This window comes from Ursus arctos, unplaced genomic scaffold (genome assembly GCF_023065955.2).
Source record: "Ursus arctos isolate Adak ecotype North America unplaced genomic scaffold, UrsArc2.0 scaffold_24, whole genome shotgun sequence".
Classification (NCBI taxonomy): domain Eukaryota; kingdom Metazoa; phylum Chordata; class Mammalia; order Carnivora; family Ursidae; genus Ursus; species Ursus arctos.
The window spans coordinates 34,199,031-34,213,936 of record NW_026622919.1 but is presented as its reverse complement, the minus strand read 5'-3'; the positions used below and the strand labels follow the sequence as shown (position 1 = coordinate 34,213,936).

Below are 14,906 nucleotides of genomic sequence, written 5' to 3'. Positions count from 1 at the left end.
GCGGGGCGGGGTGGGGATCCCAGCCCGGCTCCTGGCCACTGCGGTCGGAGGGACCTGGTGCTGGCGAAGGCAGGGGAGGAAGTGGGAAGTACGGACTGGGGGGTTGGGGGGGCCGGGATCCCGGGCTTGGAGGACACGAGGGCAAGGGCCAGGACGTCGAGCCCAGCGTCCCCGGGAAGAAGATACGGGGTGTGTAAGCGGAGGCCGCAACGGTCCCATAAGCGCCGAACCCCGCCGTGCGCGGATGGAGGTGGCCAGCGGGCGCGGGGGCCGCGTTAGCGGCGAGGTCGCGGCTGGGACTCCGCGCCTCCGAGCGCCTTCGGGCTGAGCGGGCCAGGGAAACGCCGGCGGCGGCAGCAATGCCTCTCGCGGCCTCGGATCCCCGGAGGGCGGCGTCGGTGGGAAAGGCTAGAGCGGTCCGGATCCGACCGAGAGCCCCGCGCCCCCTAGTGGCCGCAGACCTAAGGCAAGTCACCGGACCTCTAGGCCTCTCGGCTCCTCTTCTGTGAAATGGGGTCACTGCGGGTGCCCGCCTCGGAGGACTCTTGTGAGGCTCAGTTGAAATAATACATGGTAGCTTGTATTTTTTGCACCCTCCCTGGAAACACCACCACCACTCAACCAACGCCCAACCAACGCCCAACCAAACGCAGTTAGCTTACGAACTTCCCGGAGGCTACAGAGGAATAAAGATCGTCTCAGTAGAGGCTTACTGTATTCCATTCTCTCCGGAACCCTCTAGATCTTTGTCCCCAAACCAGAAAGAAACGTTATAAACCATGGCCCTCATCTCGGGGAGCCCACCGTGTAACGGAGGAGTCATCAATGATACACACGCAGGAAAATCACTTCAAAGGCCTTACCAGGGGTCACAATCACCGGCATCTGACCATTCTCCTGGGAGAAGGGGTGCCAGTCCCCCTGGCCAGCGCGGAGCTCTGACAAAGCCCTGGGTCTACCTGGCACATCTTGCTCGCTTCCCGAGTGCGGTTCCCAGGTGAAGGAGGCGGCTGGTGGCCACCCCCAAGAACGAGGGCATGGGAGGGGGAGGGGAGCTAGGCTCTGTGTTGGCGGTTGCCATGGTTTTGCTCCGAGTTCTGGAGCCAACCTGCCCACTCCCTGAGACACTCAGGTCACAGAAGCAGTAGGTCGTAGCAGAGGGGACATAAGGAGGGCCACTCTGGAGGCCGCCAGTGCACCTGTTGAGATGGAGGCCTCAGATGGGCAAGGGGCTGAAGGGGACAAGCCACTAAAGAAGGTGAAATGGGGCTAGGGAGCTGAGGGAGGGAAGAAGGGGGTCCTGAGGGGCTAAGCAGAGAACATGAAATTCAGGGAAGAACAGAAGAAGGAAAAATGGTGATGTACATGAGCTAGCAGGGGACCGGAAGAACAAGAGAAGGTGAATTCATTCAAACGGCTGGATAAGGACATACATCCCTGGCAAGATGATTGCTGGTTATGGAGACACAGTGCCCGTGTGTGGGAGTGCGTGCGGGCTTGTGTGGTGGGAGTGCTGTGTTTATGGAGATGGTCCGCCGAAGTCCCCCCGCTCTGGGGCCTGGAGGGGCCTAAGTTCCATGCTGTCTCCCTTTACCTTCCTCCCTTTCCCTGGTCTCCGCCTTCAGAGCGGTCTGGGCCTGGAGCTCCCTCCTCCCCCTTGACCCAGGCAGGGTTAATGCTCACCTGCCTGAGAGGCTTTGCAAAGTCAGGTGCAGGTCCCACCGTGTCACTCTGATCCTGTGCTCGGACTTCAGGTATTCTTTCACAGTCACTTTGTCATCATTAATTTTCAGTTTTGGCCCCGTGTTTGCTGTCAGAAAGCTCCTGCTCATTACCATCACTGTCACATGCTTTTCTAAGTGCCCACTATCGGGGCTTGATGCTGCCGGTGAGCGGCGGGCCTGGGACTTAGGCGCTCCATACATGTTTGCTGAATGAATGAGTAAATGACTCCCCGCTCGTTCCAGGAGCAGGAGTTCCTTAAAGCTCTTGGTGCCTCCAAGTGTTCTCGTCTGTAACCAGGGGTAGTGATAGCTCACCTCACAGAATTTGTGGGAGAATAAAATGAGTTGATGTTTATAAGTGCTTTGCAAAATTAGCCACAATACTGTGCTGTAATGATTATAAAAGAAATGGGTAGGGCATTCTAGGCTTTCTAAGCAGGGATCTTCGGGGATGGGTTTCTTTGCTAAGAGCTTACTTGCCTCAGGGCTGGGCCAAGGGAGAGGTCCCCGGGAAAATGGAGAAGGGCTTTGGCTGGAATTTGGAACTGGTTGCCTCGCACTGCCCCCCTCAGGAGCACTCGCCTAAGCCCCCCAGCTGACCGCTGCCCTCTGACTCCTCCCAGGCGACAGACGTACCCTGCTTAGAGAAGAGCTCTGGCACCACCCCCCCTGCAGACTCACTCGTACGCCACGCCAAGGGCCTGGGCCAGGACACCTTCAAAATTGTGAGTAAGGGACCCTGTCCTCCTACAGGCCAGGAGACCTGGGTCAGAAATTGGCAGGCCTCAGACCCAGAGCTTACTGTTCCATTTGTCATGCTCTTGGGAAGGAAGTGGGATAAGACCTTGATGAGAACCTCCTTAACGCTCCTTAACGCCCACTTAACGCTTCCTGGCCCATAAAGGGCTGCTGGTTACTTGGGGCTACCCATTTCTACCTCTTTTCTCCTCTGGTCCCTCACTTCACCTGTTACCTCCTCAGTGTAAAGAATATCTAAGGCCACTGAAGAAGTTCCTGCGAAGGTTGCACCTGCCCGGGGACCTTCCCCAGAAGAAGAAGCTCAAGTACATGAAGCAGAGCCTGGTGGTCCTAGGGGACCACATCAACACCTTTCTGCAGCACTACTGCCGAACCTGGGAAATCAAGCACTGGAGGAAGTAGGGCAGCCTCCTTGCCCTTCCCACTATACCCACTCCTGGGCCCCCCTCATTCAAGGACACACCTCAGTCAGGATCCCGGAGTCCTTCATCTTTATGTGAAAGAGTGAGGCTCCTGGAGGGAGCATGGTGAAGAAGGGGTGGAGAGAACAGGGTCCTCTAGGTATTCAGGGCAGCACTGGTTCAGGGCAGCTTGCACACGGGACAAAGGACCCTCCCGACTCTGTGGAGAACGACCTCTGAATGAACAACTGCTGTGTGGTGTGGGTGTCCATCACCGGGGTGGGGTGGGGGGAATGCAAGGTTTAGCAGCTCTCCACCTCTCCACATCCCCGGCCAGATCCAAGGAGGCCGCCTGCGGTCCACTTCGCCCTGGGTGGGTGCTGGACACACGACGGATGCCGAAGGGAGAGGGGCTGCGCTCGGCCTCCCTCAGCCTTGCTCTCCCCCCCCCCTCCCGCAGGATGCTCTGGCGGTTCGTTTCTCTCTTCTCAGAGTTGGAGGCGAGACAGCTCCGCGGGCTCTACGAGTGCACCAAGAGCAACCAGACAGCCCAGTTCCTGGTGAGGCGCTCAGGGAAGCTCCTCCCGGGCCCAGCTACGGGTTGGCTGGTGTGTTCTCGGATTGTGGGGGGTGGCCTGGGGCCGCGGGGCCCTCCGATACCGCCAGCATCCCTCCACTTGTTCGCATGCTCACTGCCTCAGCAAGGCCCCGCTACCCCCTCCCTTTACCCCGACCGGGGGCAAAGTGGGGCTGAAGAGGGCAGAGGCTCAGCTTCAAGTGCTCGGTACTTCCTCACACTCCACACCCACACCCCAGTGTTGACAGTGCAGGGACATTCTTGGGGAGCTGTGGGGGGGGGGTGTGGAGGCCGGGCAGAGAGGCACAGGCAGCCTGGGGAGGGCCCCAAGGACTGTCCACAGAGCCTGGCCTGGCTGTGTTCAAAAACAGTGACTGTCCAACCTTGTGGACTCAAGTCATGTTCCCCCTCTTAGAAAGCTATGGAGAAGCCCCCGGAGCATTCGTTTATGTAGGTTATGGCTATTGAGATTTGCCCTATTAGAAATTAAAACTACAGAAACAATTCAAAATATGTACTCACTAATCCATTTAAAAATAAAAACAAGGAGCCCATTACATTTTAACATAAACAATTTTTACAAGAAAAATCTATATTTTCCAAAACAAAAAATGAGAAGAGTAGCATTGTTTGACATTTTCGCAAATCTCTGTAGTGTCTGGCTTTAATAGAAAACAGCCGCTTCTGCAGCCTCTTCTGCTGTGTGATTTGGTTGAAGTACACGAAGAAAACCCAGCCCGGGTGCCTCAGTCGGGTAGGCGCCTGCCTTGGGCTCAAGTCACGATGCCACAGTCCTGGGATCAAGTCCTGCATCAGGCTCCTTGCTCAGCAGGAAGCCTGCTTCTCCCTCTGCTTGTGTGCGCTCTCTCTCTGACAAATAAATAAAATCCTTAAAGAAAAGAAAAAGAAAACCTAGCCTGTGCAGATTATGGTTAGAGAAAAGAGGAGTATTTTACTAGCATTTTCAGATAGTCGTGGATATTCTTCTTGGATACCGCACCGAAGTCCAGCAAGTGGCAGCTGGTTAGTAACAATGTGCAATCTGAAACCATATCAATGAATGTTTTAAAATATAGGTATATTTTTAGTTTTCGGTTTACAGAAAATTTGGGTAGAAAGCACAGAGATTTCCCATATACTGACCCCTCCTGTTTCCCTTGTTATTAGCATCTTGCATGAGAGAGTCACATTTATTACCATCAGTGAGCCAGGACTGACACATCGTTTATGACACATTATTAACTAAATAATGTCCATATTTTACATCAGGGCCCACTCTTTGTGTTGTACATTCTATAGGTTTTGGTTTTTTTTTTTTTTTAAGATTTTATTTATTTGAGAGAGAGAGACAGTGAGAGAGCACGAGTGGGGAGGAGAGGGAGAAGCTCTCCACCAAGCAGAGAGCCCGATGTGAAGCTGGATCCCAAGACCCCCTGGGATCATGACCTGAGCAGACCGACTGAGCCGCCCAGGCGCCCCCTTTAGGTTTTGACAAATGCATACTGACATGTATGGACCGTTACAGTATCCTATTCCTACAGAATAGTTTCGCTGTCATAAAACCCCTGTGCTCCACGAGTTCATCCCTCTATCCTTTCTCTCCAAACTCCTGGGAACCACTGATGTTTTTACTGTCTCCATGGTTTTGCCTTTTCCAGAATGTCATACGGCTAGAATCATATTGTATGTAGCTTTCTCAAATTTGCATCCATGACCTTTTCACACTGGGTTACATTAGAATCCATTGGTTCCTCGTGCACTTTGAGTAGACCCCACTTTTCAGGGGGTCAGCGAGGTCAAAATATTTCAGGGGCCCCCAGGGGTTCACAGAGCACACTTTGAGAATCACTAGTTGAAAACAAGAATCATAGGTAACAGTTTCTATGTGCCAGGCCCTTTACGTTCCCTCCTATAATCTTCAAAAGTAACCCTACATGGTGATTACAATCAGTGTCCGCAGTGTATAAATGGAGATGCCAAATGCAGAGAGGTGAAGTAACGTGACCAGAGCACGTAGCAGGTGGGGGGAAGGGCGGGTTCCAACGTAATCTGGCTCCGAGGAAAGCCCTGCTCTAACTACGGCACCCCACTCTGGCTATGCAGCTTTAACCAAAACACTTCCCCCTTGGGGTCTCTTTCTTCCTCGGAACATGAATGGGTAGATCGTTTCAGTGAATCCTCCTCTTGTCATTTTAGTGATTCCTGGATTTCACTGGCCAGGAAAATTTCAAAAGATATTTTTAGACTCTCAATTTTAATTTTGCCAAGGACTTTAAAACAAACACCATTGTTTTATTACAAACAAATGCGTAAGACACTATAACTCGAGGCCGACAGACACACGAAAAGATGCACAACATCACTCATCACCAGGGAAATAAGAATCAAAACCGCAAGGAGATCCCACCTCACACCTGTCAGAATGGCTAAAATTAACACAAGTGTTGGTGAGGATGCAGAGAAAAGGGAACCGTCATGTACAGTTGGTGGGAATGCAAACTGGTGCAGCTGCTGTGGAAAACAGTATGGAGGTTCCTCAAAAAGTTAAACCTAGAACTACCTTATGACCCAGCAATTGCATGACTAGGTATTTACCCAAAGGAAACAAAAATACTGATTTGAAGGGGCATGTGCCCCCGGATGTTTATAGCAGCACCATCAACAACAGCCAAATTATGGAAACAGCCCGAATGTCCACTGACTGATGAATGGATAAAGAAGATGTGAGGTATATATCTGTCGTCAGAAAGAATGAAATCTCGCCATTTTCAATGACGTGGATGGAGCTAGAGTGTATTATGCTAAATGAAAAAGAGCAAGACAAATACCATATGATTTCACTCATGTGGAATTTAAGAAACAAAACAGATGAACCTAGGGGAAAGGGGAAAAAAAGAGAGGGAAGCAAACCCAAGAGACTCTTAACTATGGAGAACTCTTAATATAGAGCTGCAGAGAACTCTAGCAACTGAGGCCGGCTGGAGGGGAGGGGGGAGGGGAGGAGCTAGTTGGGTGATGGGCGTTAAGGAGAGCACTTGCGAGGAGCACTGCGTGTTGTATGCAAGTGATGAATCACTGTATCCTCCTGAAACCAATATTACACTATGTTAAGTAGAATTTAAATAAAATATATATAACTCTAAAAGGAGCTGGAGGACATGTATCAAAGTAAAGAACCACCAAGAGGAGACCGTTCACGGCCTGGCCCCAGTGTCCCCACGGTCCTTTCTCTCCCCGTCTGTGACCCGTGCCTCCTGCTGGGTGAGGGGGTGAGGTGCCCAGACCGCAGTAATTTCCTCGCAAGGGCAGGGCCGGGGCTCTATGGGCACGTGGGGCCCTCTCTTCTCCACACTCTCCTCAACTTTACGGCCCATTGCAGGTGGCCTTCCGCCCCTTGGACGCCGCGGAGGGCTCCTTGCTGGCCGGCCGGGAGGACAGTCTGCCCAGGCTCTGCAGCGCCTGGGGGCTGCACGGCAGCCTCAGCGGCGTGAAGGAGAGGCTGTCCAAGATGCAGGCCCCGGGCGGAGAGGCCTCCCTGCTGGGGGAGCCGACAGCCCGGGTCCAGGTCGGGAAAGGTAATGCCCTCAGGTGTGGGGGCGTGCCCGGGGGCGGGGCCACGGCAGCGGGGCAGCGCCCCCCCCCCCCCCCAGCAGCCCCCAGACGGGTTCCCCTCCCCATCTTCCCTTTAACCCGGCACGTCTCTTTCTGTCCCTGTTTCTTTCCCCTTCTGCACTTCCTTTTCTCTTCCCCCCCCTCCCTGCGGGTATGCTTATCGTAGAAAGTTTGAAATGTATAATAAGTGTAAAACAGGAGAGAGGAAAACCACCCATCCCCCAAGGCCATGCCTGTTAAGAGTTTGGCGTGTCTCCTTCAGCGTTCTGCATGATTTCCCTCCGGAGGTCTCACGATACGCAGAGTTTTGGATCCTGCACTTTTCTGTGAACGGTTTAAACGAAGCCACTTTCCCATAGGACTAGAAGCAGAGACCGTTGCCAGCAGTCAGGAGTGGGGACTCCCCGGAAGTGTCCAAGCAGTGGCAGGATGCCTGCTCCGGGTGCTGGGTGGGGTACGGTCTCAGGGAGTGGCTCGTTCCCACAGTGAGGGCCAAGTCGAGTCAGATGGCCTGGGAATGACCTTCCCAGCAGCCTTGGTCTCTGCAGTGACTGCACTGCTTGGCCCTCTGGACAGAGGCTGTGCGGTGAGGGGACAGAGACTCTTCAGTGAGGGGTCCCAGCCAAGGTTGGAACCTATGAAGGCCCCTCCCAGGCACGGAGGTACAAAGAGATGTCGGAGCCACTTACCCCTCACCCTTCTGGATCCGGCTCCTGGGACCACAGTTAGCTCTTCTTGCTTCGCTACTGGGAGAGAAAGTGAAGGCGAACAAGGTGGCCTTGGATTTCAAAGTGTGGTCCTAAATTGGCCCCAGGTGTTCCTCGGAGGGTCAGGCTGGCTGGGACTGAGGCAGGCCCGCAGCACTCAGGGCCTCGTCCACCAGTCACAGCTGTCCCGAGTTCCAGAGCAGGAGTGAAAACGGGGCAGGGGCAGTGGGCATGAGTCAGGCAGTTCCTGAGGCCCAGGGCTTTCTGTGGGCCCATGGCCCTGATGACTCTAGTTTAAACTGAGGAAGCAGATATACAATGGGATGAAGGCCAGTCCCTCGTAAAGATGACGTAGGCCTCGCAGTTCACGGATCAGATAAGGAAAGTGGAGCTCTGGGCTTTGGGGCCAGCCTCTCCCCAGACCAGGTGCTTGGTCTCTCTCCGTTTCACCTAACCCTACCCCGTGCAGCGGCCTCAGGAGATGCCTATTATCATCCCCCTTTTACGAATGAGCCATCCGAGGCCATAGGGCAAAGGGTAGGACAGGCTGCCTGGAGGAGGTAACTCTGGGACAGACTTTAAAGAAAGGGAAAAGGAGAAGGAGGGGAAGAGGGGCAAGGGAGGGAAAGAGAGGGAGGAGAGGTGTGTGCAGAGGTGAGGGGCGATGAGCAGACAGTCTGGGCCTGGAGGTGAATGGAAGGGCAGGTTGGGGAAGTGCAGGATAGGGGGGTAATAGGAAAAAACCTTGGATGGTGGGTTAAGAACGTTGGCCTTCATGTAATTCTTAAAATAACGTTTTATTCCTACAAACATAAGCATAGCATAGAAAATAAGGTAATGCCGATAAGCAAAAATAAGAAAATGTAAACATACATTGTCCTCACTATTGCTGGCGCTTTCCAAATGTTTTTTTATAGATATAAACACATGTATTTTAGCCAAATGAGACCTCGCTGCATGTAGGATTTTGATTGGAACCTGCTTTTTTCAATTAACTAGATCAGCATTCCATGTCAGCGTTTTCATTCCATCTACTTGTTGGATTAAATGCTCTTTATTCAAATTTTCCCAGTAGACAAAGACCTTTTTTTGCACCGATTTCCCACTCATGCATTGCACCTGGTTATGTCTCTTCCGTCTCTTTGAACCTGACAAAGTCCCCTTTTGCACACCCTGACGTGTTGAAGACATCAGGCCATTGTTCTGCAGAATGTTCCACTTTTGAAGCTTGTTGCTTCCTTTGGCATTTTTTAAGGTTGTTCCTCTGTGCATAAACAGGACTTTCGATTCAAAGTCCTGAAGAAGTCCTGTTAAACATTTGTTTGCCTGTTCCTCACATTGGCTTACATGACAAAACACATGCTGTCTGGTGGACCCACAATGAACGGGCTTTGGTCAATCACTGAGTCCATCTGTGATACTAAATGTAACGTGCGTGGTTTCTTTGGCACCATGTTCATAAGTCCGTTTCCAAGTAGAAAGAAGGCAGCGGGGGTTTGCAAATGGTCCGGCAGCCAAGTCCTGGGAACCGGGGCATGGAATCTGAGACGGGTGTGGGGAGGACTCAGAGTCAAGAAATGTGGTCTAGTCCTGACTCTGCCCCTCACTTGCCTGGGGCTTTGGGCAGGGTGGGCTTTGCGCTTGGGTGAGCTCCCTCATCTGTAAATCGGGGTGATACTGTCTTCCTCCGCCACCGGGTTTCTGTGAGAAAAGAGGAAGGGACAGAGGTTGCAAGACAAGATTTTGTCGTTCTTCCTTTCTGTCCCCACCACCCTCCCCTACATGTCACAGGCTGAGATTCTCTTACTGTTTGTGATGTTATCAGGACTGTGTCACCTTCCCTTTTCAGGTTCTCTAAGGAAACTTCCTCACAAAACAAAACTCAAGAGAAAGAGGATTAAGGAAGCCCCAGAGACTCCAGAGACCTGCCCCTAAGAACAGCCAGCTGAGATGGGGGGCCAGCTTGTCCTGGCTCCTAGAGCACTTGTCTCCAACAGCTCTGCACCCTGGGGGCTGGGGGCCAATGAGGGGAAAGAAGAAAACTGTCTTTGTCAAAAGGATGCTCAGGTCTTAGTTACGTATCAATGGGGTGGGGAAATAAACATCCTTAAGACAGTTCTACCTTACTTGGCTAACAGTCATCATTCATTCATTTTTTTTTTTTAATTTATTTATTTGACAGAGATAGAGACAGCCAGCGAGAGAGGGAACACAAGCAGGGGGAGTGGGAGAGGAAGAAGCAGGCTCATAGCAGAGGAGCCTGATGTGGGGCTCGATCCCATAACGCTGGGATCACGCCCTGAGCCGAAGGCAGACGCTTAACCGCTGTGCCACCCAGGCGCCCCCATTCATTCATTTTTTAATTTATTAAAAAAAATATTTGCCAGCTACCTTCTGAGCGGCAGGTGCCCCCCATGAGCACAGATGAATAAGGGGTGGTCACGATCACGTGCGTTAATGACCGTGCTTTGCCATCTAGTGCAGGAGACACACGTGGATAGACATTACGATGGGTTGAACAGAGGTACGCCGGGAGGCCTTGGCCCGTAAGAAAGGAGTGATGTGTGCCTGGGAGGGCGTAGTGGGGAAGGGAGCGGGCCTGGAGTCAGAGAGGGAGAAGTCCGGCAGCCTGTCTCAATCATCTGCACTTGGTCTCCTGGGTAATCTGGGGGGACCGTGGCAAGGGAGTCGTCAAGCAGTGGGACGAGCTGGTGTTACCTGGTGACTGGGGAGAAGCTCTGCGGGCCACGAGCAAAGTGTGTGGAAGTGGGAAACGGGAGAGGCCGGAGACCAAAGAAGAAACCACATCAGGGGCGCCTGGGTGGCACAGCGGTTAAGCGTCTGTCTTCGGCTCAGGGCGTGATCCCGGCGTTATGGGATCGAGCCCCACATCAGGCTCTTCCGCTATGAGCCTGCTTCTTCCTCTCCCACTCCCCCTGCTTGTGTTCCCTCTCTCGCTGGCTGTCTCTATCTCTGTCAAATAAATAAATAAAATCTTTAAAAAAAAAAAAAAAAAAAAAGAAACCACATCAATAGTCATAGCTGGAATGATGGTTCAGACCGGTGGTCAAAAGTCTGCTTGCCTCGCACTGAATTCGGACCACCAGTGTGTTGTTTGCCCCTTTGTGTTCTTATCATTTAAAACATTTTTTTAAAAAAATCAGTTGCCAATATCAACCTGGTACATTTCACATTAAAAACAACAAACAGCAACAGATTTCTGGCTTTTCACAACTTGCCCCCCGTGGCTGGGGCCTCCCCACAGGCTGGGGCTCCCCACAGACTGGGGCTGAGCAGCAGGGGCTCACGGTTCACTGATACTCCTTCCAGTTCACCACAGTCCCCACCACTCCCTCTTGCTTCACACACTGGCCTTCTTCCCTCATTTATATCACCCATTTGACTTGCTTCACTTTTCGCATTTGCTGCCCTGGGGATATACAAAGGCAGTGCGGATGGGTGTGCAGAAAAGGGAGAGGGGTGAATTTGTGACATTACCTAGGACACAATGGACAGTTTTTAGGGACAGGTGTGAAAGATAAAAGAGGGAGGAGATGGAAGTGAAGATGGTACCTGTTTCTAGCTAGTAAGACCGTGTGGACGGTGGTCAACTCCAGGAAGGAAAGCAGATGCAATCATTTTCCAAAAGCACAGGAGAGTCTGAAGGCTGCCTGAGGCAGCAGCATACGGTGACCATACGAGTGTGACCCTTTCTCCTCCCCCCTCCCTCCATTCATATTCCAGAGTGAGAATCATCAAAACGGTTAAGTGTTAAAATGAATATCGATCTAGACTTGAAGAACAAGTACACGGAAGCATAAGGAGGGAAAGAAGACGGCAGGGCTCTCTTTGTTCTTCATACTCATTGCTTCCCAGAAATGGCGAGATGGAGTAGGGGTCTGGGGGTCGGCCTCGCTCCAGTGGCCCCGACAGTCCTGACAAAGCAGGGAGGATTTGCCAGAGAAGGGTGAGCGGGCTGGACGGTGTCCCTGACGATGGAGGGCCTCTCCAATTTTCTCCTGAGCGATTTCACTGACAAGGTGCCAGGGAAAGGGCTGGTCGTCTGGGAGCAGCACGGGGAAGTGTCCCTGTGTGTGAGGCGGCATCACCACCTAGAGGAACAATGGGATTCTACAGCCTCATTCTTCCAACCAAGGCAGGGCCGTGTGGAGGTGGAGACCAGTGGCAAGTGGGCCAGCGGGCGGCCTGAAGGCAAAATAGGCAACAGTCTTGGTTTTGTAGCCCTCTTAACTCCTTCCTCAAATGTAGTAGGATCTCAGAATTCCAAAAAAGAAGATCACAGGACATTGCTTCACTCAAAACCCTCCAACAGCACAAAGGATTTTGGGGGCAGTGAAAATCCTCAGCGTGATACTAGAATGGTGGATATATATCTTTATACGTGTGTCCAGATCCATAAAATGTGCAACGTCAAGCCTGAGCCCTAGTAAACTATGGACTCTGGGTGGCGATGTGTCCTTGCAACACTCTGGCGGGGGGTGTGGGTAATGAGGAGGCTGTGCGTGTGCGGGGATGCTGGTGTACGGGAAATCTCTGAATCTTTAGTTCAAATTTGCTGTGAACCTAAAACTGCCCTAAAAATATTAAGGGGCGCCTGGGTCGCTCAGTTGGCTGAGCACCGACTCTTGGTTTTGGCTCAGGCCATGATCTCAGGGCTGTGGGATTGAGCCCTACGTGGGGCTTCGCACTCCGCACAGAGTCTGCTCAAGATTCTTTCCCTCTTCCTACCCCTTACCCTCTGCCCCTCCCCCCTCAAATAAATAAATAGATAAATAATAAAAATAAAATATTAAAACAAAGAAATAAAACCCTCCGGCAGTTCTTCATCTCATGCAAATTAAAAGCCAAAGATTTTGCAAGGGCCTACAAGGCCTACTATGGTCTACTCCCATTGTCCATTCTGTTACCTGTCTGACCTCATTCTTGCTTTTCTACTACTTGTCAAGCACACTCCTGCCTCAGGGCCTTTTCACTGGCTGTTTCCTCTGTCTGGCTGGAATGTTCTTTCCCAATATATCCAGTTGGCTATTGCCTTCAAATCTCTGTTCAAATGTCACCTCCTGGGGCACCTGGGTGGCTCAGTTGGTTAATGTGTCTACCTTTGGCTCAGGTCATGATTTCCAGGTCCTGGGATCGAGCCCCATAGCCGGCTTCCTGCTCAACAGGGAGCCTGCTTCTCCTTCCCCTCTCTACCCTTCTCCCTCCCCCTTAATCATGCACATGAGCATGCCCTCTCTCTCTCTCAAATAAATAAATAAATAAATAAATAAATAAATAAAATCTTTTAAAGAAAATGTCACCTTCTTGGTGTAGCCTAGCATATATCCTCATTTTTTTTTTGAAGATTTTATTTATTTGAGAGAGAGAGATAACGAGAGATAGAGCATGGGGGGTGGGGAGGAGCCGGCTCCCGGCTGAGCGCGAAGCCCGATGTGGGGCTCGATGCCCGGATCGTGAGATCATGACCTGAGACGAGAGCAGATGCTCAACCAATTGAGCCACCCAGGTACCCCTGTACCCTCATTTTAAATACCCACACACGGGCGCCTGGGTAGCGCAGTCGTTAAGCGTCTGCCTTCAGCTCAGGGCGTGATCCCGGCGTTCTGGGATCGAGTCCCACATCGGGCTCCTCGGCTGGGAGCCTGCTTCTTCCTCTCCCACTCCCCCTGCTGTGTTCCCTCTCTCGCTGGCTGTCTCTCGGTCACATAAATAAAATAAAATCTTAAAAAAAAATAAATAAATACCCACACACATCCTGAATATCCCTTACTCTGTTTTTGTTTTCCTAAGGCACTTAGGCCTCTCAAATACTATATAATTTAGTTAATGATTATATTTCTTGTTGATTAATGGTATCCTCCCACCTAACATGTAAATTCCACAAGGGCAGAGCTTTTCATCTGTTTTGTTCACTGCTGTACCCCAAGCAATTGCAGCCGTCCCCCAGCATGTAGTAGGTACATAACAAACATCTGTAGAATGAATGAATGAACTAACGCACCTAACTAGAGCATTTTGTCCAACCACTTCCTGGTTCAGAGGGAAAAAAAGAGGCCCAAGAGGAAAGGTTGACTTCTCCAAGGTTGGCAGGAAGTCAGTGCCAGAACTGGGACTAGAACTCAGACTCGATGCCCCCGGCGGGCACTCTTATACACCCGAGACACATGCTCCACCTGCCGTGGCCCAAACGCTGGTGTCCCACAAGTAACCCACAAGCCTCAATGTGTTAGTTCTAGAATAGTTTGTATTTTCTTAGCTAAGATACCTCTACCCAACGTATGACTCTCTAAGCTGGACGCGGGGACACCAGAAGCAGGTGGTTGGGGAAGGCTATTTGGAGGTGGAGTGCCCAGGTGGGAACCCCCAATCACACCTTGGCCTTAGGCGGTAGTCTCACGGCAGGGAAAATGCCTCACCCAGAGCCAGACCAGGCAGCCCCCAAGGAGGGCCCCTGCCCTAGGGAACAATGGATATTTTCCCTAAAACCTTAAATGGAAGCAACTTAGAGCTGATACAGCTAAATTGAAATACTGACTTTCCAGGTCTCCTGACCCCACACCCAATGCTTCTGTGTTTTGGCTTTATGGTTTTTCCTTTGTGCATGCAGACATTTTCTATTTTTATGTAGTTATCAGTCCTTCCTTTAACAGCTTCTTCATGACTTTGAAAAGTTTCCCCCACTCAGAGAATATTTAAAATTGTGTCTTTCCTTCTAGCACTAGGGTTTCAATTTTTACATTTAAATCTTTGGTCTATCTGAAATTTATTTTGGTATAAGTTGTATAACAGGAATCCAACATATTTTTTTTCAGATGGCTAAACAGTTGTCCTTGCACATGTGGGAGTGTATTTATAGGAGCTACCATATAGGGGGAAAAATCCATCTTTCCTACACTGATTTGAAATGTCACTCTTATGATACATTAAATTCCCAATTTATTTGTGTCTATTTCTGAACGTTCTGTTCTGGTCCATTCATCTGTGTCCATGTAGAATTTTAATGAAAAAGGAGAAAAATATACTACCGTAACAAAACAATACAGGATCAGGGGCACCTGGCTGGCTCAGTTGGTAAAGCATGTGACTCCTGAGTTTTTAAAAATAT

The 14,906-nt window shown here is 51.1% G+C and overlaps 1 protein-coding gene across 1 annotated transcript; it reads left to right on the top strand.

The window, feature by feature from the left end:
- Window positions 1-895: 895 nt before the first annotated feature.
- On the top strand, window positions 896-9,896 carry CHCT1 (CHD1 helical C-terminal domain containing 1; the record flags this gene model as incomplete). The annotated part of the gene is made up of 6 exons (XM_057317765.1): window positions 896-997; window positions 2,348-2,449; window positions 2,706-2,881; window positions 3,345-3,444; window positions 6,841-7,036; window positions 9,630-9,896. Coding segments are annotated over 6 exons (762 nt in total), but the record flags the coding sequence as incomplete, so codon positions are not given.
- Between the last annotated feature and the right edge of the window lie 5,010 nt (window positions 9,897-14,906).